We start from the raw sequence: 24043 nt of genomic DNA on the forward strand, positions 1-24043 counted from the left end.
ATTGATTTTTAGGGAGAGTGGAAGAGACAGGAAGAAATATCGATGTGAGAGAAACACATCAATTGGTTGCCTCCTGCACATGCGCCAACCAGGGCCCAGTCCAAAGGAGCCTGCAACCGAAGTATGTGCCCTTGACCAGAATCTAACCCAGGACCCTTTGATCTGCAGGATGATGCTCTATCCACTGAGCCAAACTGGCCGGTGCAAGATTAATTCCCTTTCAAAACAAACTGAATATTTATCATTTTGGCTGTATATGCTGATTCTGAATACAGCAGCTCACTACCTTGTCACTTTCAAAGCAGTATCTCACAGTCAGCCTTTAGATTTGGTGTGCAGTTTACCACGCAGGGCTGGTTTGTAATTTGCTGTGTACATTTTATATTCAACAGCTATGCAGTCATCATGTGGGAAGTCTTATCCAGAAAACAGCCTTTTGAGGGTGAGTGTGCGCTGACCTCCTCAGTGATGTCCTGCTGTGGGCCACATGCAGAATCTCTGCGGCTCATCGGCAGTAAGTCTGCCCCCGGCCGTTTTGTGGAAAACACACTAAAAAAGACATAACTCCCATGAACCCAGTGTACACTGAGCAGCAGACTAGATTCAGGGTCAGGAAAATCAGATGCTCGTTCTTGCTCTGACAGAAATTAGTTCTATCATCAAGCTATTACATTTCTTGAGCCTTCAGTTTGTCCTCTGTAAAATGAGAATTTGTAATTCCTATTTCTAAGATTTATTCCAGCTATAAAACTTTATATGAAAATTAATTAGTGCTCCCATATAAAGACCAGAAAACACTAAAGAATAATTCTTAAATTTTCTGAGATTATTTCTTAATATTTTTTTGTTAACCTTTATGGGAGGATATCCTTTTCATTGCTTTTTCAGAGAGAGGGAAGGAAGGAGAGGAGAGGGAGGTAGAGAGACAGAAACATCGATGTGAGAGAGAGACATTGAATGGTTGCCTCCCACATGAGCCCTGATTGGCGACAGGAAGCAAACCCACAACCCACACACGTGTCCTTGACCTGGAATCAAACCTGTGACCCTGTCTAGCTGGCGTGGTTCAGTGGTTGAGCTATGACCCAGGAGGTCACGGTTCAGTTCCTCGTCAGAGTACATCCTGGGGTTGTGGGCTTGATGCTCAGTATGGAGTGCCCAGGAGGCAGCCAATCAGTGGTTTTCTCTCATCATCGAAGTTTCCATCTCTCTCTCTTACTCTCCTTTCCTCTCTGAAATAAATGAAAAAATATATATTTTTTAAAACCCGCAACCCCATGGTGAGCTGCCGGCTGGGGCCATTTCTTACTTTGAAGTTTATATAAGTCACTTGCTGTGCAGCAGACAACCTCAGGGTCTCAGCAGCTTACAAACAAAACAGTATTCTCAGTTACATTGGATGCTAGTTGTGTAGCCCAAGCACATCAAACTCAAATACTAACACGAGCCACATGAACAAGGTTTACTTGTGTGTGGGCCACAAAATAACAAAAGCTTCCATTTTCATGAAAATGTAGGTTTATTTCGATGGAGACATGCTGAATACAAAGGGCTAAAATAAATGACTCAACATTAACATAAAATAGAATATTTTAATAAAAATTAATATTTTGTCTTGAACATTCACTTATCAGACACTGAATAACTGCCCAAATTAATAAGCGTAACCCAAATAAACCTATTTTTCTTGTTCTCTAAAAGCAAAATATTTCCTGTTGCTCACACCAAACAACTCAGTACAAGAATAAAGATGTGGCCATCAGCTGCTAAAATATTCGCTGCTGGTGTTAGTGGAGAGAAATGGTGTGTAAGGGAATTGAATGCAACACCATTATAGTAATCAACATTAGCGAACGTTTTAGTTCATTATTAATAACCAGAGGCCCAGTGCATGAAGTTAGTGCACGGTGGGGGGCAGGGGGTCCCCGCAGCCTGGCCTACACCCTCTCGCAATCCAGGACTCCTCAGGTAGGGTCCCTAGGCCTCGCAGGCAATCAGGGCCTATTGGGGCTTTCCTTCCCTTGCTGCTGGCAGCTGGCCCTGCCTCTGCCGCTGCCACTGCTTGCCATCTGTGCGGTGCTGCCCCCCCCACCACCACCACCACCACCACCACCAGTGGCCTCCCTCTGCAAGCAACAGGCGTGGAATATGATTGCTTGGCTGGCCTGGGCCTCCCTCTGCGGGTGATCGCTGGCCTGCCCCCCTCACCCGCCACAGCGCCTGGGCCTCCCTCTGCGGGGTGATGGCGGAGCCCTCCCACCCCCTCACCCCCGATCGGTCGCCCCGCTGGCCAGTGGCTGGGCCTTTCTCTGCAGGGCGATGCTGGGGGCCCCAACCAATCACATCGCACCCACCTTGCCTGGCGCCAGTGTGTGTCAGCCTGGTCATCCGGAAGGTAGTCCAGCTGGTCATTCTGCTGTTTAATCGTTCGGTCAATTTGCATATCATACTTGTATTATTATAGATTATGTATAACAGGGTATTGTCAAATTAAGTTATAAAACGTTTCTTGCATACCATTCTATTGGCTGGGCCGCATGTGGGCCGTGAATTTGACACGCTCGCCATAGCCCTTCCTGGGCTAATAAGTTCGGCTCAGCTCAGCGCTGCTCACAGCCTATTGCCCAGATCATCCCACGCCCAGCCAAGGGCAGCCAGCTCCACGCTCCTCTAAGGAGCCAGGCCAGCCTTAGTGCTGGGACACTGTTCCCTTAGCAGAAAGGGCAATGATTAGTCCTAAGACTGTTCTCTTGGTGGGCTTTAGAATGCATCTAGCATATTGGATCATAAAACTCTCCCATGAATGATGTGTATTTGTCTTGACAGACGTCACCAACCCTTTGCAGATTATGTACAGTGTGTCGCAAGGACACCGACCCGACACCAGCGAAGAGAGCCTGCCCCCCGGAACCCCCTATCGCGCGCGGATGGTCTCCCTCATTGAAGGCGGATGGGCACAGAACCCAGACGAACGGCCGTCCTTCCTCAGTGAGTCACCCTGGCCTGGACCCTGAGTCACAAGCAGTTCAGAGACTGAGTAAATGTGCCTTGCAAAGTTTCACAAGTTAGATGGCCAGCTCACAGTCACTTTTTATTTTCTCCCCTCTGGTTAGTCACGACGTTTGTACAAGGGTCACTGCTGCTAGTGCGGCACTGAGACTCTAACAGAAAAGAGCCCGAGAGGGACCGTCACCATTCCTCAGCCTCGGGGCGTCCTGAGTGCTGAGCTGGCGCGGGGAACAGGGCAGTGACCGTGACTAAGTCGCTGTGTCCCTGGAGCCCACCTGCTGAAAGCAGAGGGAAACAACTAAACAAATAACCACGCCAGGCATTGTTCAAGCCCTGCAAGGCCAGGAGCAGGTGGCAGGAGGTGAGGGAGGGGGACCAGAGCCTCTTACTTAGAAGTGGAATTCGAAGCTTGAAGAGGAGGCAGCCAGGCAGCGTCTTAACGCAGAGACACAGCCAGGCAGAGCTGGAGGGGAAGTCGGCATTCCGGAGGAAAAGGGAAGGAAGGGCGTCACATGGGATGTGCGTGGAGAAGGGAGGAGGGGCTGGGGTGTCATGAAGGGTTGGCTGTTCCCAGGAAGTGGGGAGCCCTGGAGGGGTGTCTCATGGACAGAGCTGATCCACTGTGAGTTTATAAGTCACTTCTGCTGCTGTGCGGCCTGAGGTGGTCCCAGCCAGAACCGGTCCTGCAGACAAGACATGAGGCCCATTGATCTCTGCCTGGGAGGCAGAGGGACCATGGGCAGTGCAGGCACAGAAGGCCTGTCTGACCCCTGCATGACCTCGGGGCAGAGCTCTAGGGTGAGACCCAGGCAAGATCTATGGAAGAACTGAGACTTGGCCTTCCCAGATATTGAAAATTTTTACATTTCAAAGATTTATAAAAAATAAAAGGACAGCCACACACTTGGCATATTCATTCCAAATAAGCAATGAAATTTATTTTCCACTCAAAACTCTGTCCAGTGCTCATCAGCATTATAGTGAAAGCCGGAAGCTGCAAAATAACGGGCTCACAGTGTCTCTACCTCCCACAGCTGTCGGAGGGCACGCACCTCCATGTCCCCAGTGCCCTTCGAAGCAGTTACTTCTTCCGTTTCCTGAAAGCCTGGCTCTCTTGCTGATTATGTGCCGGCAGCACCTCCTGGGTTTCCCGTTGCCCCTGCCTGGGCGATGGCTAACTGACTCCCGCACCCCATGGGTCAGGGCTCTGGCCTCTGTGTGCTCCTCTCGGCCTGTACCTGCCTGCCTGTCCCCAGGCTCCACCTCACGCAGGTCCCTCTCCCAAGGCAGTAAGCCTGCAGTCCTGAGGCTCCCTTTCTCCCATCATTGTCCTTGTTGCCTGATAGCTGCTGTCTTAAAAACCACTCTTTCGCATGGCCGGTGAGGCTCAGTGGTTGAGCATCAACCGGTTCCCAGTCAGGGCACATGTCCAGGTTGTGGGCTCGATCCCTGGTAGGGAGCGTGCAGGAGGCAGCTGATCAGTGATTCTCGCTCATCGGTGTTGTTTCTATCTCTCTCTCTCCCTCTCTGAAATCAATAAAAATATATTTTTTAAAAATCCACTCTTTAATATATTATATTTTCTCTGGTCTTTTTGGCTTTTTCAGGCCAAATGGAAGTCCCTAGTTTCTCTTTATTTTATTTTGTTGTTTTTATCCTTACCAAGGATATTTTTTCATTGATTTTTTAGAGAGAGTGAAAGAGAGAAAGACAGAAATAACGATGTGAGAGAAACACATCGATTGATTGCCTCCTTCACGCACCCAACCAGGGCCCAGACCAGGGAGGAGCTTGCAACCGAGATCCGTGCCTTTCACCAGGATCGAACCAGGGACCTTTCATTGTGCAGGCTGATGCTCTATGCACTGAGCCAAATCAGCCAGGGCCCTGGTTTCTCTTCCAATCAATGGCCCAAACTGCGCTAAAACTGCTTCTGAAAGATCGGAACTTTCCCGCTGAGACACCCATTGCCTTGAGGGGCAGGGCTCCGGGGGCTGCTCCTGGAGACTCAGGGCTTCTCAGAACCAACACTGTTTTCAAAATAATGAATACAGGACATACTTCCCTTTTCATCACCCTTCAAGAGTGGGTTTTGTAGAAGCTCAACAAGGCGTGATGATATCATTGCTCTAACAGATAGCGCAATGTGTTCTCATATACGCTTGCTTTAAGCTTTTCTGTTTTAATTTCTCATACACTAAATATCAGGGGACATGGCCACGTGTGCAGAAGCTCTTGGGGTGCTGGGTAATTGAAGAGTCCGAGCCCTAAAGGCTTGGGGGCTGCTATCTTAGATGATCATCCTGGTGTCTTCTCCTCTGGTGGTTTCCAGACACAAGAGAATACATCTCCTCCTCCATTTATCTTCCTCCTCACAACTTGCAACTGTCAGAGAGCCTCAGCCCTCTTCCAGGTCCTCGACTTCTTGCTCCATACTCTGCCTGGTGCTGCAGGCCCGCCCGCCATGGCCCTGTCCACCTCCTCCGTGTGAGTGACACTTCCTGTGTGGCCCTGTCCACCACCTCTGGGTGAGTGACACTTCCTGTGTGGCCCTGTCCACCACCTCTGGGTGAGTGACACTTCCTGTGTGGCCCTGTCCACCACCTCTGGGTGAGTGACACTTCCTGTGTGGTCCTGTCCACCACCTCTGGGTGAGTGACACTTCCTGTGTGGCCCTGTCCACCACCTCTGGGTGAGTGACACTTCCTGTGTGGTCCTGTCCACCACCTCTGGGTGAGTGACACTTGCTGTGTGGCCCTGTCCACCACCTCTGGGTGAGTGACACTTCCTGTGTGGCCCTGTCCACCACCTCTGGGTGAGTGACACTTCCTGTGTGGCCCTGTCCACCACCTCTGGGTGAGTGACACTTCCTGTGTGGCCCTGTCCATCACCTCTGGGTGAGTGACACTTCCTGTGTGGCCCTGTCCACCTCCTCCGTGTGAGTGACACTTCCTGTGTGGCCCTGTCCACCACCTCCACGTGGCGCTCAGTTTTCTATCGGGAGCGCTGGCCTCTCCCTGGAGCAGCAGGTTCCTGTCCTCCGAGTGATGTTGGTAGTTCTGAGTGTCCCCACTAGTGGGCCGCTGGGAACATTGCCGCTGTGGCTGCTCACCTGCGATCTGTGTGAACGTGTTTCCATGGCTCTCAGTCACTACCTGTGAGTGAAAGTGCTCAGTTTTGATAAATTTATCTGCCATTTTTTAAAAACTGCCGAACTGATTTCCATGGTGGCAGCATCATTTGCGTTCCCATCAGCAGGCGTGAGGTTGCGTGTGCATGGCTGTGTGCTGTTGTCTGAGCTTTAATTGCAGTTCTTTCCATGGGTGTGGAGTGCTATCTCATGTCGTTTTAATTTGCATTTCCTAATGACTGATGATGTGAAACTTATTTTCATGCGCTTTTACTCATTTGTATCTCCCCTTTGGTGAAACTGAATTTTTTGCCCATTTTAAATTGGGTCATTTGTCTGTTTAAGTCGCCCAGCGTTCTTTGTATATTCTAGACGCAAGTCCTTCAGCAGACACGGGACATGCAGAAGTGGTCTGTCAGTCTGTGGCCAGCACTTCATTTTTCTTAATAGTGTCTCTTGAAGTATAATAGTTTTCAATATTTTGAAGTTCAGTTATCAATTTTGCATGGACCCTGTTTTTTATGTCATTGTCTAAGAATTCTTTGCCTAACCCAGGGCATGAAGACTCTCTCCTCTATTTCCACTTGTGCTTGTTCTGTTTCCGGTTAAGTCCACATTTGGTGTGAGGAGAAGAGTAAGTTTATGAGGGGAAGAGTAAGTCCATGTGGCTCTCCGTCTGTCCCAGCACCATTGGCAGGAATGACTATCCTGTCCCCATTAAATGTCCTTTTCAATTTTGTCAAAATGGGAAGGATTTAACTTTAGACTCTCAGTTCTGTTTCTGTTCCTTTGATCTAGATGTCTATCTTATTTCTTCCGTCTCCGTACTCCCCTCCCCTTTCACAACTATCCGTTTGTTCTCTGTATCTATTGTTTCTAGAGTCCGCGTATATATGAAATCATATGGCATCTATCTTTCTCTGTCTTAGCTATTTCACTTAGCATAACACCCCGAGGTCCACCCTATTGTCTCAGATGGCACAATTCCTTGTTCTGCGTGGCTGGTCTGCGTTCCACTAGGGAGTGCACCGCAGCCTGACCCCTCCCTGTCAGCGGACACCAGGCTGCTCCCCTCAGGCTGTTGTAAACAAGCAGTGAACACAGGAGTGTGCATATCTTTTCAGATGTGGGTTCTTGTTTGCTTTGGATAAATATTAGAAGTGGGGCCGAAACCGGTTTGGCTCAGTGGATAGAGCGTCAGCCTGCAGACTGAAAGGTCCCGGGTTCAATTCCGGTCAAGAGCATGTACCTTGGTTGTGGGCACATCCCCAGTGTGGGGTGTGCAAGAGGCAGCTGATCCGATGATTCTCCCTCATCGATGTTTCTAACTCTCTATCCCTCTCTCTTCATCTCTGTAAAAAATTAATAAAATAAAAAAATATATTAGAAGTGGATTGCTGAGTGATATGGAAGTTCTGTTTTTAATTTCTTGAGGAACTCCATATTGCTTTCCACAGGGCTGCACCAATTTATAGTCCCACCACATCCTCACCAGCACTTCCTATATGTTGATTTTTTCTTTTTCTTTTTTGTTACTTTTGATTATTGATGATCAACATTGACAGGTGTGAGGTGATGCCTCATTGTGGTTTTAATTTGCATCTCCATGGTGATTAGTGATGCCAAGGACTTCCATATATCCATTAGTCATCTGTGTTTGCTTCTTGGAGAAATGTCTGTTCAGGGTCTCTGCCCACTTTTCAGTTGTATGTGCTCCTTATACTGTATATTTTGGATAGTAACCCCTTATAGGATAGGTTATTTGGATATCTTCTCCCATTGAGTATGTTGTCTTTTCATTTTGTTGACGGCTTCCTTTGCTGTGCAAAAACTTTTGTTTATGTAGTCCCACTTGTTTTTGTTTTAGTTGTCCTTGTCTGAGGAGACATGCTGGGCCTGGGGCCTTTTAGAGAGAGGTATGGGACATGCTGAGGCTAGATGCTGCTTCTTTACGAAAATCTGAATATTAAAAAGATATTGCTAAGACTGATGTAAAGAGTTTATTGCCTGTTTTTTTTCTAGGAGTTTTATTGTTCTAGGTCTTATATTTAAGTTTAATCCATTTACCTTTACTTTTGTTTATGGTGTATATATGATATCTTTATGCCTGTAATAAAGGCTATTAAGACAATTGTCATTAGTGGGAAAAATTGATTTAGGGACTTATCAGCTAAATATTAGCATCTATATTATTCAATTTAATGACTAGATGCAATTTTTTTTCTTATTTAGAATGTTTAATAGAGCTTGAGCCAGTCCTGAGAACATATGAAGAGATAACTTTTCTTGAAGCTGTTTTGCAACTAAAGAAAACCAAGGTAAATAATTGCTAAATGAAATGCTAGAAATCAGACTTTAAACAACCATGACTTTCAGTTTAGCTCTTAATTCTTACCTGTGTACTTTTCACAAGGATGGGCTAAGTATTGGGGAGGAGTTTGTCAGAGGTTATAAATGCTGTCCTCTGTCACTGAGGGCTTTTCCATGCCATTCTGATGGCACAGATTCCAGGCATTTCCAGAACTCTTGTCTGTTACATTGTAATATGAAATGTGTCAGGATTCTCCAAAGTGGTCATCCAGATGGCCAAGAGACCTACTGAAAAAATGCTCAGAGTCACTAATTATCAGAGAGATGACAATGAGGTACCACCTCACACCTGTCAGATTGGCTAATATCAACAAATGACAAGTGCTGGCGAGGATGTGGAGAACAGGGAGCCCTTGTGCACTGCTGGTGGGAATGCAGACGGTGCAGCCACTGTGGAGAACAGTATGGAGTTTCCTCAAAATATTAAAAATGGAACTGCCATTTGACCCAGTAGTCTCATTTCTAGGAATATATTCCAAGAAGCTGGAAACACAAATCAGAAAGATATATGCACCCCTATGTTCGTAGCAGCACAGTTTACAATAGCTAAGATCTGGAAACAGCCCAAGTGCCCATCAGCAGATGAGTGGATGAAAGAGCTGTAGTAATATACACCAGGGAACATTATGCAGCTAGTAACAAAGAAAGAACTCTTATCTTTTAGGGATGGGCCTGGAGAGCATTATGCTAAGTGAAATGAGCCAGTCAGAGAAAAACAAGTATCACACGATCTCACTCAAATGTGAAATCTTATGAACAAAATAAACTGACAAACAAAATGGATCCAGAGACATGGAAGCATGGAACAGGCTGACGGATTTCAGAGGGAAGGTGGGGTGGGTGAGTGGGTGGCAGAAGCCAGGCCAGAAGCCAGGCTCACGGCTGGCAAGCACAGCAGTGGTGGCAGAAACACTAAGTATGTCTGACTGAGCAGGCCTACACCGTCAGTCAACATCCTCCGAGGGCTCCCAGACTGTGAGAGAGCACAGGGTGGGCTGAGGGGAACCCCCCGCCCCATGCACGAATTTTGTGTACGAGGCCTCTAGTCATTTAATAATAGCATCACTTTCATCAGTTTTTAACTTACTGTGTTGTTTTCACTTAGAAAATGAACCAAAGAACTTACATGCACAGATGGACACATACAATGGAGTGGTGAAGGCCTAGGAGGGGTGGATGCGGGGGGAGGGGTTCCATAGAAAAGCCAAACAAACATGTCCAGCCGGGTCACTCAGGGGTTGAGCATCCAACCTATGAACCAGAGGGTCACAGTTCAGTTCCTGGTCAGGGCTCAATCCCCAGTGTGAGGCATGCAAAAGGCAGCCAATCAATGATTCCCTCTCATTATTGGTGTTTCTATCGCTCTCTCCCTCTCCCTTTCTTATATATGGAGGGGGGGAGGGGGCATAATGATAAGATATGTACACATATAATACCCTAATAAAAAAAAAAGATATATTTTTTAAAAAAACAAAGTGGGCATCTGTAATACTTTCAACAAGAAAGAAAAAAAGAGAGGAAAGAAAAGAAATAAGACAGAAAGGGGGGGAAAAGAATGTCATGAATGCCAATGAATTCCCTAAATCAACTTTTTAATCCATATGTGTTTTCCCTAAATCTTCAGAGTAATCTGTAGATTCTTACATTTCTCTTTGTCCAGTATCCTTGGCTTTTCTGTGATGTATAGCAAGTTAAGCTGTAGGACTTTTATTAAGTGCATTTTATTTTGTGTATTAAATTGCTTTTTTGTTTTGTTATCCTGTCTCTGGATGTTGTGTAGACCTATCTCTGTTGATGTGGGTCCAGGGCATTTGTCTTCCTGGCTCGTGCGGATGAGAACTGAAAGGACCCAACACCACAGGGTTTTCTGAACATTAAAGCTGTTTAAAAAGCCACTGCAGCCCTCGGGGGCAGAGGAAACACAGCTCAGCCCTTGCCGTGATCCCGTTTGCAGGGTCGGTTGGCAGCCTGTGATGTAGAAGGGACACGCATAAAGGAAACGGCTTCCCTTAACCAACTAAGAACTGCTGGGACAATGCTAGCTGGAGCCTGAGTGTTCTAAGGAACTAAAGAGAAGCTTTGCTAATGCTTTTGATAACTTTTTATTGACTTACCCACTTCTGAGGAGGGACAGTGTTTTCCAGAACATTCCATTTTCTCCTCTTAGTAAATACAAACTTCAATAGCATTTATTTTTGCTTTATCTTTCTAGTTCTCTTTTCTTTCCTCATAACTTTCTCTTCTTCTAAGCAAGGTGGTCAGAAGGACTTGCTTTCTTGGTTTTAAAGTAGAAAAGAACCATTCCAGTTCCTTTGTCCCCAAACAACTCATATTAGGATCTATATTTAAAACTGTTAATTTTTAGAAGTTTTGGCTTTTTAAATAAAGTACTTTAAGTTATACAATTTTAAGTACTTGAATATCCTATACAATAAAAGGCTAATATGCAAATGGATCGAACGGCAGAATGACCAGTCACTATGATGCACACTGACCACGAGGGGCAGACACTCAAGCAGGAGCTCCCCCTGGTGGTCAGTGTTCTCTGACGGGGAGCACCGCTCAGCCAGAAGCCAGGCTCACGGCTGGCAAGCACAGCAGTGGTGGCAGAAGCACTAAGGATGTCTGACTGAGCAGGCCTACACCGTCAGTCAACATCCTCCGAGGGCTCCCAGACTGTGAGAGAGCACAGGGTGGGCTGAGGGGAACCCCCCGCCCCATGCACGAATTTTGTGTACGAGGCCTCTAGTCATTTAATAATAGCATCACTTTCATCAGTTTTTAACTTACTGTGTTGTTTTCACTTAGAGTTGTTATAGTTCTTCTTTAATTTTTTAAAGAAAAGTTATATTGTGCGGTTGGTGTGTCTCAGTGGTTGAGCGTCAACCTATAAACCAGGAGGTCATGGTTCATTTCCTAATCATGGCACATGCCCTGGTTCCAGGTTCAATCCTCAGTAGTATGTAGGAAGCATCCAATCAGTGATTCTCTTCCATCATTGATGTTTCTCTTTCCCTCTCCCTCTCCCTTCCTCTCTGAAACCTATAAAAAAGATATATATTTTAAATCCTTATATCAGTACTGTGAAACTCGTAGGACAGGAATCTCGTTGCCATCACACTGGTAAGATCACCGGTGTGTGGATGTCAGTGACACACCCACACGGGGCCTGGAATAGAATATAAATTTAAGGCTTTTCATAAAGAAATTGTTAAAACAAAGATCACCATTTGGGATAAGCTGATTTGTTTGAGAATTTTACTCATGTGATTTGTTGCTCGTGTTAAAGCACATGTATGTGTCCGCTCCAGGTGCAGAGCGCTCTGAGTGCCGTCCGCTCAGGTGACAGGAATTCGGAGGCGTCTCTGAACCTCTCTCTGAGCCACAGTCCACAGGAGGTAAACACTTTGGCCGATAAACTCAGAGCGTGAGGAGAACAGGGACGGTGATCCCGTCTTATCCTGGGAGGTCCTGGGATCTGCGGTGCCCAAGGCCGTGCCCAGGGCCGTGCCAGCTGGCAGTCCCTCCTCCGGCCCCTGTGCCTCGCCCAGCCGGCCCGCGGCCTGTGGCTCTCTGCCCCGCGGGCCGGCGGGGGGACGTGGCTCCGGTGCTGGGCCGTCCTGACCTAGCTCTCACTGTCCGTCTGCCTGTCCTCCCCTCCCGGGAGGAGGGCGCCACGGTGATGCTGTCACCAGGAAGGTCTGAGAGGCGCTCACCCGGGCTTACTGCATCGGTGCCTTCTCTTAAGAACACAATGTTCACTTTACGGATTCAGAAAAGACCTTCAAATGAGCACTGCCACACGGCACATGGTCTTTAGATCTGCTTTCCATCCACCTCCCGCTCTCAGAGCGCGCTGCCCTTAGATAGAGACACAGACGTCACCGGGGAGCCCGGCGCCCGAGGCGTGTCCGGGACTCCGCACTGCGGGCCCCGGGGGTGGATGTGGGCAGAGGAGGCACCTGCTTAGGTAACCAGACTTGCAGATTTCAAATGTCTCATAAGCTGTGCAGAGCCTCTAAAATCATATAGCAAATCCTGGGAAAGCTATGATTTCTACTGTATTTAATTATTGTACACCCCCAATTTAAGTGGATTTTTAAAATCAGGTTTTTGTTTATTTGCTATACTATGTGGTTTTTTCTTTGTAAGCTATAACTGTCGTTTTGATTATGATAAGCCACAAGCAGGAACTGTTTAGGAAGGAAAGCTACATCCCGTTTAAATGGTTTTTCTCTAACCTGACCCTGCGCCCTGTTTGCCACAGGAATCGTGCGGGGCTCTTCGGCATCACGCACGCAGCAGCTCCCCCGCCGGGCTCCTGTCCGCGCCTCCGCTCGGTGACTGTGCAGCTGGTACGTACGTTCGTAGTCAGCACGGCTCACAGTTTCCCACTTTCTTTGAAGCTGGTGTTCTTGGCAAACAGTTGGTTTGTATGGCTCGCGTCTCCCATTGGCACCATGGCGCATGTTCACGAGGGACACAGTATGGGACCCCTCCCGAGTGGAAGGCAGGCTGCTGGGCAGTACAGGGAGGCACGGAACAGTCTCTGAGAGAGGAGCAGTGTCTGCGTGTGCACAGTGTGGCCGCAGGCGGTGCAGGGGAGGTGATGGAGCTGGGGGGGGGGGGGGGGTGTCTTCCAGCAGCCTCAGGGACCTTGGGCCCCATGGCCAGGAGCTACACTTCGTGCTGAGAGCAGGCGTTCTGGTCCGTGCTTTCATGTCGCTCCGCTCGGCTCTGCCATCACCAAGAACTTGCTGGCGGAGACTGGACCTGTCGCTTCCAGGCGGAGCGACAGCCTTGGGGCTCGGGTTTGAGGGGCGCACGGATGGGGAGGCCAGGTGTGGTGAGGCTGACCTGGCTGCGCTGTCTGGCTTTCCCCTGGGTGGGAGCCACCTCTGCACGCTTCTGAGCAAGGGAGTGACGGCGAAGTCCTTGCTGCAGGAAGTCCGGTCCTAGCTGGACTCCATTCCAGTGGGGAGAGCAAGGAGACGGGGGGCCGCTGGGAGACGAGGCCTGATCAGAGCACAGGAGGGGCGGGGGTCCCCGATAGGGGGGACTGAGGCCCCCTCTGGCAGGAGGGACACAGAAGCCAGGACTGGGAGGGCGTTGGTGCTAGTGATGAGACGGTTTAAAGTTGAGGTGTTAAGCTGTAATGTTTTCAGTGAGGTGTTCAGCAGCATGCATGAGGGCCATGCCCAATTGGCTGCTTAAAATGGGAGACGGAGGTTCCATAAAGTCAGAGGAGGTGATTACTCGGACTTGGGAAGAGGTGGCCGCTGAGGCCTGCAGTGACAGGGTAACAAGGAGAACGTGGGAAACATGTCACACACCGAGTAGAGGACGGTTCCAACTGCGGAGACACAGAGGAGGGAGGGGCGACGAGAGAAGCAAGATCCATGATGTGTCATTCACATGGGCACAGCAGGGAGGGTCCGGGAAAGCGTTCGGGTAAGCCCTCCTGTTCTCAGGAGCGTTCACTCCCAGCCCAGGGGTGCACGCAGCTCGAGCAGCAGAGGGTGGACACTGCTGTCCTCCCCGTGTGACACTGCTGTCCTCCCCGTGTGACACCGCTCTCCTCCGTGTGTGACACTGCTGTCCTCCCCGTGTGACACCGCTCTCCTCCCTGTGTGACACGGCTGTCCCCCCCTGTGACACCACTCTCCTCCCCGTGTGACAGGGCTCTCCTCCCCGTGTGACACTGCTCTCCTCCCCGTGTGACACTGCTGTCCTCCCCGTGTGACACTGCTCTCCTCCCCGTGTGACACCGCTCTCCTCCCCGTGTGACACTGCTGTCCTCCCCGTGTGACACCGCTCTCCTCCCTGTGTGACACCACTCTCCTCCCCGTGTGACACCGCTCTCCTCCCCGTGTGACAGGGCTCTCCTCCCCGTGTGACACTGCTGTCCTCCCCGTGTGACACTGCTCTCCTCCCCGTGTGACACGGCTGTCCCCCCGTGACACCGCTCTCCTCCCCGTGTGACACCGCTCTCCTCCCCGTGTGACAGGGCTCTCCTCCCCGTGTGACACTGCTCTCCTCCCCGTGTGACAGGGCTCTCCTCCCCGTGTGACACTGCTCTCCTCCCCGTGTGACAGGGCTCTCCTCCCCGTGTGACACTGCTGTCCTCCCCGTGTGACACCGCTCTCCTCCCTGTGTGACACCACTCTCCTCCCCGTGTGACACCGCTCTCCTCCCCGTGTGACACTGCTCTCCTCCCCGTGTGACACGGCTGTCCCCCCGTGACACCGCTCTCCTCCCCGTGTGACACCGCTCTCCTCCCCGTGTGACAGGGCTCTCCTCCCCGTGTGACACTGCTCTCCTCCCCGTGTGACAGGGCTCTCCTCCCCGTGTGACACTGCTCTCCTCCCCGTGTGACAGGGCTCTCCTCCCCGTGTGACACTGCTCTCCTCCCCGTGTGACAGGGCTCTCCTCCCCGTGTGACAGGGCTCTCCTCCCCGTGTGACACTGCTCTCCTCCCCGTGTGACACGGCTGTCCCCCCGTGACACCGCTGTCCTCCCCATGTGACACCGCTCTCCTCCCCGTGTGACACTGCTGTCCTCCCCGTGTGACACCGCTCTCCTCCCCGTGTGACAGGGCTCTCCTCCCCGTGTGACACCGCTCTCCTCCCCGTGTGACACCGCTCTCCTCCCCGTGTGACACGGCTGTCCCCCCGTGACAGGGCTCTCCTCCCCGTGTGACACTGCTGTCCTCCCCGTGTGACACCGCTCTCCTCCCCGTGTGACACCGCTCTCCTCCCCGTGTGACACTGCTCTCCTCCCCGTGTGACACGGCTGTCTCCCCCTGTGACACCACTGTCCTCCCCGTGTGACACCGCTCTCCTCCCCGTGTGACACCGCTCTCCTCCCCGTGTGACACCGCTCTCCTCCCCGTGTGACACTGCTCTCCTCCCCGTGTGACACTGCTCTTCTCGTGTGACACGGCTGTCCTCCCCGTGTGATACTGCTCTCCTCCCCGTGTGACACGGCTGTCTCCCCCTGTGACACCGCTCTCCTCCCCGTGTGACACCGCTCTCCTCCCCGTGTGACACCGCTCTCCTCCCCGTGTGACACTGCTGTCCTCCCTGTGTGACACTGCTCTTCTCGTGTGACACGGCTGTCCTCCCCATGTGATACTGCTCTCCTCCCCATGTGACACGGCTCTCCTCCCCGTGTGACACTGCTCTCCTCCCCGTGTGACACTGCTGTCCTCCCTGTGTGACACGGCTCTTCTCGTGTGACACGGCTGTCCTCCCCATGTGATACTGCTCTCCTCCCCATGTGACACTGCTCTCCTCCCCGTGTGACACGGCTGTCCTCCCCGTGTGACCATGCTGCCCAGAGCTGCAGGAGAGCTGGGTCGCCCTCCCCCAGCGGCAATGCTGTCTTTCAGGAAAAACCCCGGACGGCCCGGCCCTGCTTCCCCGCCCGGCCAACCACAACAGTGATGATGTGTCCGCGGCTTCCACGGCCCTGTTCTGTGACCAGGAGACCGCCCCGTGCTCCCTGGCAATACACCCCCTCTCAGCCGAGGGAAATTTAGGTAAATTTCGGCTGCGACACGCATCAGCTCTACACTCTGCTCAGTAGGTCTGCCAGGTCAGTGGTTCTGTCTTCACTCCCCAAGATGGCAAACACGTGCATTCTGCAGTCGAGAAGCACTTCCAGCCCCAGCACCAGGGGCCGCGTGTGTCACAGCTCAGGGGCCACGCGGTCACAGCTCAGGGGCCGCGCGGTCACAGCTCAGGGGTCATATGTCACAGCTCAATGGCCACGCGGTCACAGCTCAGGGGCCGCGCGGTCACAGCTCAGTGGCCACATGTCACAGCTCAGGGGCCGCGCGGTCACAGCTCAGTGGCCATATGTCACAGCTCAGGGGCCATATGTCACAGCTCAGGGGCCATATGTCACAGCTCAGTGGCGATCCTTCAAGGTCTGGGGAGGGAAGGCGGCTGGGCACGGGGGGTGACCGGGAACGTTACTGAAGACAAAGTTGCTTTTGTTTACCTAACAAATGCAGGCACATGTGTCAAACACACGGCCCACGGGCCAAATCCAGCCCGCCAGGCCTTGCAATGTGGCCCGCACCGCGCTGTCATCACTGCACTCCGCTGTCAGTTTATGACATCGTCAGTTTATGACTGTTCAGTAAACCATTCGGCCCGCGATTTAGGCTGGATTTTAGATTTTGGCCCCTTCTCTGATTGAGTTCGACACCCCTAAATGCAGGTATCTTTTACACATTTTTTTAAAACCTGGAAAATGGTTTTGCCCCACCATTTATAGCAGATAAAAAGCGAGTGCTTTTCCGGGAGGGACGAGAAGAGAAAATTAACAGCATCCCCCAAATGCTGGCTTTCCACGTTAGCGCAGTCACAGTGACACAGGTGTGTGCCTCCGTGTTTATTGCCATCTTGTTTTCCGCCTTACGCGTCTGTCCTCGCCTTCCCGCCGGCACCGTACAGAGCGCCCGCAGCCCGGGGTGGCCCAGCAGTGGATCCAGAGCAAAAGGGAGGAGGTCGTGAGCCAGATGACCGAGGCCTGCCTCAACCAGGCGCTGGACGCCCTGCTGTCCCGGGACCTGATCATGAAGGAAGACTACGAACTCGTCAGCACCAAGCCCACGAGGACCGCCAAGGTCAGGCAGTTACTGGACACCACTGACATCCAGGGAGAGGACTTCGCCAGAGTCATAGTGCAGAAGCTCAAGGACAACAAGCAGCTGGGCCTCCAGCCCTACCCGGAAATCCTGCCGGCTTCCCGGCCGCCATCCCTACTCTTGGTTCAGAATAAAAGCGTATAGGGGACTCGCCTTCAAGAAGAAAAGTCAGCTTATTAAAAGGTATTTTATATTTCTCTGGCCCTGATTAGATTGTTTTTATGAAATCCATGTGAGTCTTAGTAGCTTTAATGAAGTTTCTCCTTCAGGTAAATATTAGCCTCCTTCGTGACATTACAGTCTTTAAAATTAAAATAGTAGAAGGTATGCATTTTGCTACATAGTTCAATTTTTGTCTCTTTGGTTAATTGAAGCTTTTTTTTTTTTTTTTTTTTTTTTGTCATATTTATTTTTACTGATTTTAGAGAGAGGGGAGAGGAGAGCGAGAGGGAGGAAGAAACGTCGACTGGTTGCCTCCATTCACACCGCGATGGGAGCGAAGCTGACAGCTAGGTGTGTGCGGGACTGGGAGCCGCCCCTGACCTGTTTGTAGTGCCTGGAGCAGTGCGCCCACCAGCGCCACCACCGGCTGGGCACCGAGCCATCTCCAACGTGCCTGCGCTTCCTGGCACGGTGACTGCGGCTTCGGCGCGCCCATGGGAGCGCCTCACGTCACAGGGTTCTCATGGCTGTGTGAGCGGCCTGGCGTCTGCACTGCGCCCTTCTGACCGGCCCTCCGCTCCGGCCTCCCCCACAGGGTGTGCATTAGACTGCTCCAGAATATGTTCTTGTGTTTAATATATTTTATTGATGTCAGAGAAAGGGAGAGGGAGAGAGAGAGAAACATCAATGATGAGAGAGAATCACTGATCGGCTGCCTCCTGGGGACCGAGCCCGAAACCAGGCATGTGCCCTGACCAGGAATCAAACCATGACCTCCTGGTTCCGAGGTCGACACTCGAAACACTGAGCCACGCTGGCCGGGCCAGATTGCATTTTTAAATGTTATTTATTGAATTCTTCTTTTAAAACTTGTTTCATGAGTAAGACAATACAAGTATATAAAGAAAAGTATTCATCTTTCAACATGTGTTTCTACCTCCGTTTCTGACCTCGGCGACAGCCTGGGTGTGCACAGGTGCTGGTCCTTGCTCCTCCGTCCCTCCCCGGGAGGCGTCTCCTCACGGCATTGCAGCAGCAGCTGCTCTGGGCCTGTCACGCAGAGCCTCGCCCATCGTCCAGCGGCTGCGTAATGCCGCAGCCGACTTTTTCCTTTTCCCTTCGTTTTAATATGTTTTACAGATTTTTAGAGAGAGCGGAAGGGAGAGGGAGAGAGAAATAGCAACATTGATGAGAGAGAACCATCCATAGGCTGCCTCCTGCATTTCCTACTGGGGATCGAGCCTGAAACCCTGGCATGTTCCCTGACCGGGAATAGAACCCTGCTCCTTGGTTCCGGGGTTGATGTTCAACCACTGAGCCACACCGGCAGGACGGCTTTTTTTTTTTTTTTTTTTTTTTAAAGATACAGTGAGTTCTTTTTTGGTTAATTGGGTTATGTCACTAAGTGAAAATGTACAAGGAATAATGAATGTCCTTTTCTGAAAATGTTTGTTGCGATGTCAGCAAAAAGCTTGACACAAGACAGATGGGAAAGCACAGCTCTCGGGCTCTGCACCCTCAGTGAGAACATGAGGAAAAGTGAGATGACGGATGGCGTTGAGGCAACTAAAGACTCTACTACAGCATGTATTTCCCTCTCCGTGTTGGAGCTCACATTCGCCTGTGGTGCCTGTGGAATGCGGAATTTCTGTGAGAGACGGAGCGTGGGGAGCTTCTGTTACTGCGCCTGTCCTTTTTAAAGTGCGAGGCTAAAGTTCAATAAAGTTCAATAAATCGAGGGAAAAGTGTCTTTTCTTTTGAAGGTTTTCCCCTTTCTGTACACATATCCTAAAGTCTCAATTATTTTAAATCTTGTTGGTTTCCAGTCGGCCTTCGTATCGGTTTGACGATGTGCTCCTCTGGTGGCAACGTGAACTCTGCCATGGTCTTCCATTCCGTCTGATCTGAACACTGGGCCTCCCGCCACTGCGTGTGGTCCGCCATCCCTGTGACTGGCCATCAGGGAGCACTGCCAGGACTGATGGCCACGCGGTGAGGCAGAGGGAGCCGGTCCGGGGACCTGCAGTCAGCCTCCAGAACTGCTGCGCCTGCGGCCTGGACTCTGGCCTGTGGTTGGAGCTCCTCCTCCGCCTTCTGGTTCAGTAGATGTCACCCCGTCACTCACCCCTTGTGGACAGAGAAGAGGCTCGGGCTCAGCCCTGCACCCCAACACAGCACACACCCTCTTCTCATTCTCCAAGTTGCTCTTTGTCTGAAAAGGACCGTCTGCCTGTGCCGCCGGCGGTGGTTTCCATGTGGACACGGAGGCTCTCGGCTTTCCCGGAGGGAGCGGAGTGCAGAGCGGGGTCCCCGCCGGGCCTGGGGGCGCCCGCAGGAGGACGCGGGTGCGGCTGCAGCGCGCAGGAGCGACCGCGCAGTCCGGACCTGGTGCCGAGCGGAGGAGCTGGATGGCACTGCCACGGGGAGGACACGCACCCCACGGCCGGCCTGGCCTCACGTTAAAAGTGGGGCTTGTGCGGGAGCCGGCGTCTCCCAGCGCCACTCTGGCTCCTCGTCGCGGACGGACCTCCGAGGGCACATTTCACGTTTTGCAGCCACCCTGACCTCTGGCAGCGCCATCACACTTGGTGTTTTAGGAAGATCGCCGACAGGAGAGCTGTCACCCGGAGCCACAGCCGGCTCTCCACGGAGGAAGGCAGGGAGCCGGCCGGGTGCGGGGCAGAGCGAGGTGGGGACAGGCTGAGCTGAGCCAGCCGCTCACCGCCCCTCCCCGTCCTGACCCCCCACCCCTCCCTGTCCTGACCCCGCCACCCCCTGGCAGTCAGCCCTGGTTTGGTTTATGTTGGCATTTGGCCGTCCCACCAGAACTCAGTCCCAGCAGAGGTTTCTCCTCTGAAGCCCGGAGCCTGGTTCCCCAGCCCCTGTCTCCCTGAGGGTTTCCCCTCAGAACTCTCGGTTCCCCAAAACGAAACCCTCCCTTCGCCGCCCCTCCCTTCTAGTCCTCTTCCTGGAAAACGGTTCTACTTACTCATTTCCCTCCTCGTCACTCACATCGTCACTCAGCAGTACCGAGGCTGGTGGACGGACCAGCGCGCCTGGATGTGCCGCAGTCCCCCCCGGAGGCTGAGCACCGGGCATTCCTCTGGAAACCCCCCTGATGGTGGGAGCTGACTCACAGCCATCCCCCAGGACTGTGGCCCAGCCCCCATGGCTGTGCCCCCTCCCCAAACCCTCCGAGGGCTGTGTCCCTCTGAAGACTGGGCCCCCCCCCCCCGGAGCTCTCGCCAGCACAGGGTCCGTCCATATCACTAACAAACCGAGAGCCACGTGGCAGCAGTCACATGTCACTGTTGAATGACACGGCTGTCAGCCAAACACCTCTTATCATGTTTTTGCCTTTCTTCTTTTTTAAACTCAGAACTAGAGGCCCAGCGCACTGTCAAATCTGCACGTATAGGGTCCCCAGGGCTGTGACCGCTGCCCTGTGACCCCTCATATGCTCTGCCGACCCCCCCCCCCCCGCCCCCGCCCACTGCAGCACCGCGGCCCTCCGGGCGCCCCCTGCGGGTCCGGGAGTTGTTCCTGACACTGGATCCCGACCGCGGCCTGGAGGATAGAGACGGAGTTGGGCTCTTAGGTTAGTTGGTTTGGGCTGGTTGGTTTTGGATGGATTGGTTTGGGTTGAGTAGGTTTCGGTTGGGTTGGTTTGGGTTGGGTTGGTTTGGCTTGCTTTGGGTTGGGTTGTTTGGGTTAGTTGGGTTGGGTTGGGTTGGGTAGGTTTTGGTTGGGTTGGTTTGGTTTGGGTTGGGTTGGTTGGTTTGGGGTGGGTTCATTTGAGTTGGGTTGGGTTGGATTGGTTGGACTGGTTTAGGATGGGTTGGTTTGGGTTGGTTCATGATGGGTTGGTTTGAGATGGGTTGGTTTGGATTGGATTGGGTTGGTTGGTTTGGGGTGGGTTGATTTAGGTTGGGTTGGATTGGGTTGGACTGATTTAGGATGGGTTGGTTTGGGTTGGGTTGGGTTGGTTCAGGATGGCTTTGTTTGGGTTGGATTGGTTCAGGATGGGTTGATTTGGGTTGGGTTGGTTCATGATGAGTTAGTTTGGTTCAGGATGGTTTGGCTTGGTTGGATTAGTTTGGGATGGGTTGGTTTGGTTGGGTTGGTTTGGGTTGGTTCAGGATGGTTTGGTTTGGATTAGATTGGTTCAAAATGGGTTGTTTTGGGTTGGGCTGGTTCAGGATGGGTTGGTTTAGGTTGGATTGGTTCAGGATGCATTGGTTTGGGATGGGTTGGGCTGGTTTGGGATGGGTTGGGTTGGGATAGGTTGGTTTGGGTTGGGATGGTTCAGGATTGGTTGGTTTGGTTGGGTTGGTTCAGGATGCATTGGTTTGGGTTGGGTTGGGTTGATGCTGGGTGTAGGGGCGAAACAGAGACCTGTTCTGGATATAGCACATTGGAGAGGTCTGTGGACCCCAGTTGGAGACATCAGACAGGAGGTTCCTGGAGATCCTGCTAGAGCACCAGCCAGAGACATAGACCGGGGTCGTGAGCGGGATGATTTCTGAACCTGTCAACAGCAATGCAGTAGCGAGCACCTCCAAGTTCTTGCCGTTGCCCTGTCCGGCGCCTCTGCAGGGATCACTAGCTCTGAGCATGTGCTGTCATCATCCCACACAGAGACGAGGAAATGGTGAGGAGTCACGGGGCTAGTGGCTTCCTAGGGGACCAGCTACCAGTTGAGTCTCTGCTGAGTCGTCAGCAATGCTGCAACCACTGGACCACCCCAGCCAGCTCTCAAACCTTTTCTACTACTGAGCAGATGATTCCCCCTTCATTGCCGAGGCCCTGACGACACATGTGGCTGCTGTACTGAAGCCCAGATCTGCATTTTTCACACTAAACAAAACATGGTCCCAAGCCAAGGGGGAACCAACATGTGCGTATCTCACAGACACATTGGTCCTGGCTGACTGAGCGCTGACCACCTCTACAGGCCTGTGTGCCAGGCTCTGAGTCCGGACCGCCAGCCTGGAGAGAACCAGGACTGGCCGTGCTCTCAGCCGCCCCCTTCCAGGCGTAAAGGAACGTGCACACCCACAGTTAAAACGGTAAACGGACGTAGAGATGTGCGTGCAGGGTGGCAGAGACAGACCGAGGATTCATTAAACAAAGCTGAGCCTGCGTGCCAGGCACTGCTCAGGGCCCGAGCGCAGGCGCCCAGCAGGCCAGGGAGTCGCCAGGGCGTGGTGTGACGTGGCCCATGGCGCTCCTCCAGCGGCTTCTCCCTCAGAGACACCACAGCCTGTTCATCTCCAGCGCGGGCTCCTCTCCAGGCCCGGGGGCTGCAGGCATTCTTACCAGTCTGGCCTGGGCCTTCCTGCCTTTGTGCTCTGCACCCTTTCTCTGGCCGCCAACCCTCTGGGTTTGGGCACGTAGACATCAGTGGCTCCCCTCTGACCTGGACACTCGCCTCCCCACCCCATGGCTCCTCAGGGAAGGCCACATCCAGCTGCCTGCCACGCCTCACTGCCATCCACAGCCTGCTTCCCTCCCCACCGTCAGGTCCCAGGAATCGCTAGTCCTGTCATTCTACCTCCAAAGGGGTATTTTCAGCAACAACGTTCTCCATCCCCACTGCACTCCTGGGCTGCGAGACCAGCATCTCTGCCTGGCAGCCATGTCAACTTAAACATCTTGGTATTTAAGGCAAGCCCATCCATCACCCTCTCGCTTCACATGCTCCATTACACTTAGAAAAACCATCGATAGGGTCTGCGTCTGATCCCTCCAACCCCAAGGCCACATAACCATGGGGGGAGGCTGTATGGCTGGGAGCAGGGGCTTGGCGGCAGACAAGTGCCCGGAAGAAGGACAAGAACTAGACTGTCCACGGGAGTGGGGATGGGGCAGAGAGGCTTCAAGACAAGTCCCAAGGTCTGAGCTTTAAAATGTGGTTGTGTGGTAATCCCGTTTTCTGAGATAGAAGAGGCTAGAGCAGTGGTCGGCGGCTCACAAGCCACATGGGGCTCTTTGGGCCCTTGAGTGTTCTAACACCACTTCTTCAAAATAGACTCTCCCAGGCCGAAAATGGACTTCTGCGCATGGACCACGACGTTTCCATCGCACTGTGCATGCGTGCCCGCACGTGGTATTCTGTGGAAGAGCCGCACTCAAGGGGCCAAAGAGCCGCATGTGACTCATGAGCCGCGGTTTGCCGACCACTGGGCTAGAGGCAACCAGCTTGGGGTGCATTAAGTTGGGGGTTGCAATGAAAAGTCCCACAAGTCTGTGACCAGAGAACTAAGTAACCTTGAGAGTCACCTCTGTCTGGAGGGCGCGGACTTCACCTCGAGCCAGGAAGGCGGGAGGTCCCGGAAGTAGGAGCGGAGGAGGGTAAACACACCCACAGGAACCCAGCTAGTAGTGGGGCAGCCGGCATGGCGCCAAAGGTGACAGACAGACCTGAAGATTGCTCCTCTTCCTGCAGCACACACCTTGGGTGTACCTTCAAGTTCTTAGAAGGTTTTATTTTTTATTTATTTATTTAAAAATATATTTTATTGATTTTTTACAGAGAGGAAGGGAGAGAGATAGAGAGCTAGAAACATTGATGAGAGAGAAACATCGACCTGCCTCCTGCACAGCCCCAACCGGGGATGTGCCCGCAACCAAGGTACATGCCCTTGACCCGAATTGAACCTGGGACCTTTCAGTTCGCAGGCCGATGCTCTATCCACTGAGCCAAACTGGTTCCG

General features: G+C 52.1%; 1 protein-coding gene across 4 annotated transcripts in view; it reads left to right on the forward strand.

The window, feature by feature from the left end:
- Nucleotides 1-20665, forward strand: part of RIPK2 (receptor interacting serine/threonine kinase 2) — a 39222-nt gene extending 18557 nt beyond the window's left edge. For 2 of the 4 annotated variants that reach the window (XM_084864788.1, XM_084864791.1), the window contains 7 exons: nt 393-442; nt 2827-2988; nt 8372-8457; nt 11821-11907; nt 12777-12864; nt 15900-16049; nt 16972-17373. In XM_084864788.1, the coding sequence (XP_084720914.1) occupies nt 393-442; nt 2827-2988; nt 8372-8457; nt 11821-11907; nt 12777-12864; nt 15900-16049; nt 16972-17309 (961 nt within the window). In that variant the 3' untranslated portion in view covers nt 17310-17373. Of the gene's footprint in view, nt 1-392; nt 443-2826; nt 2989-8371; nt 8458-11820; nt 11908-12776; nt 12865-15899; nt 16050-16971; nt 17374-18791; nt 19077-19153 lie in introns of those variants that run through there. The other 2 variants (XM_084864789.1, XM_084864790.1) reach the window with 2 other exon arrangements.
- The last annotated feature ends 3378 nt before the right edge of the window (nt 20666-24043 follow it).

This window comes from Pipistrellus hanaki (assembly GCF_964339955.1).
Source record: "Pipistrellus hanaki genome assembly, chromosome: 17".
Lineage (NCBI taxonomy): Eukaryota > Metazoa > Chordata > Mammalia > Chiroptera > Vespertilionidae > Pipistrellus > Pipistrellus hanaki.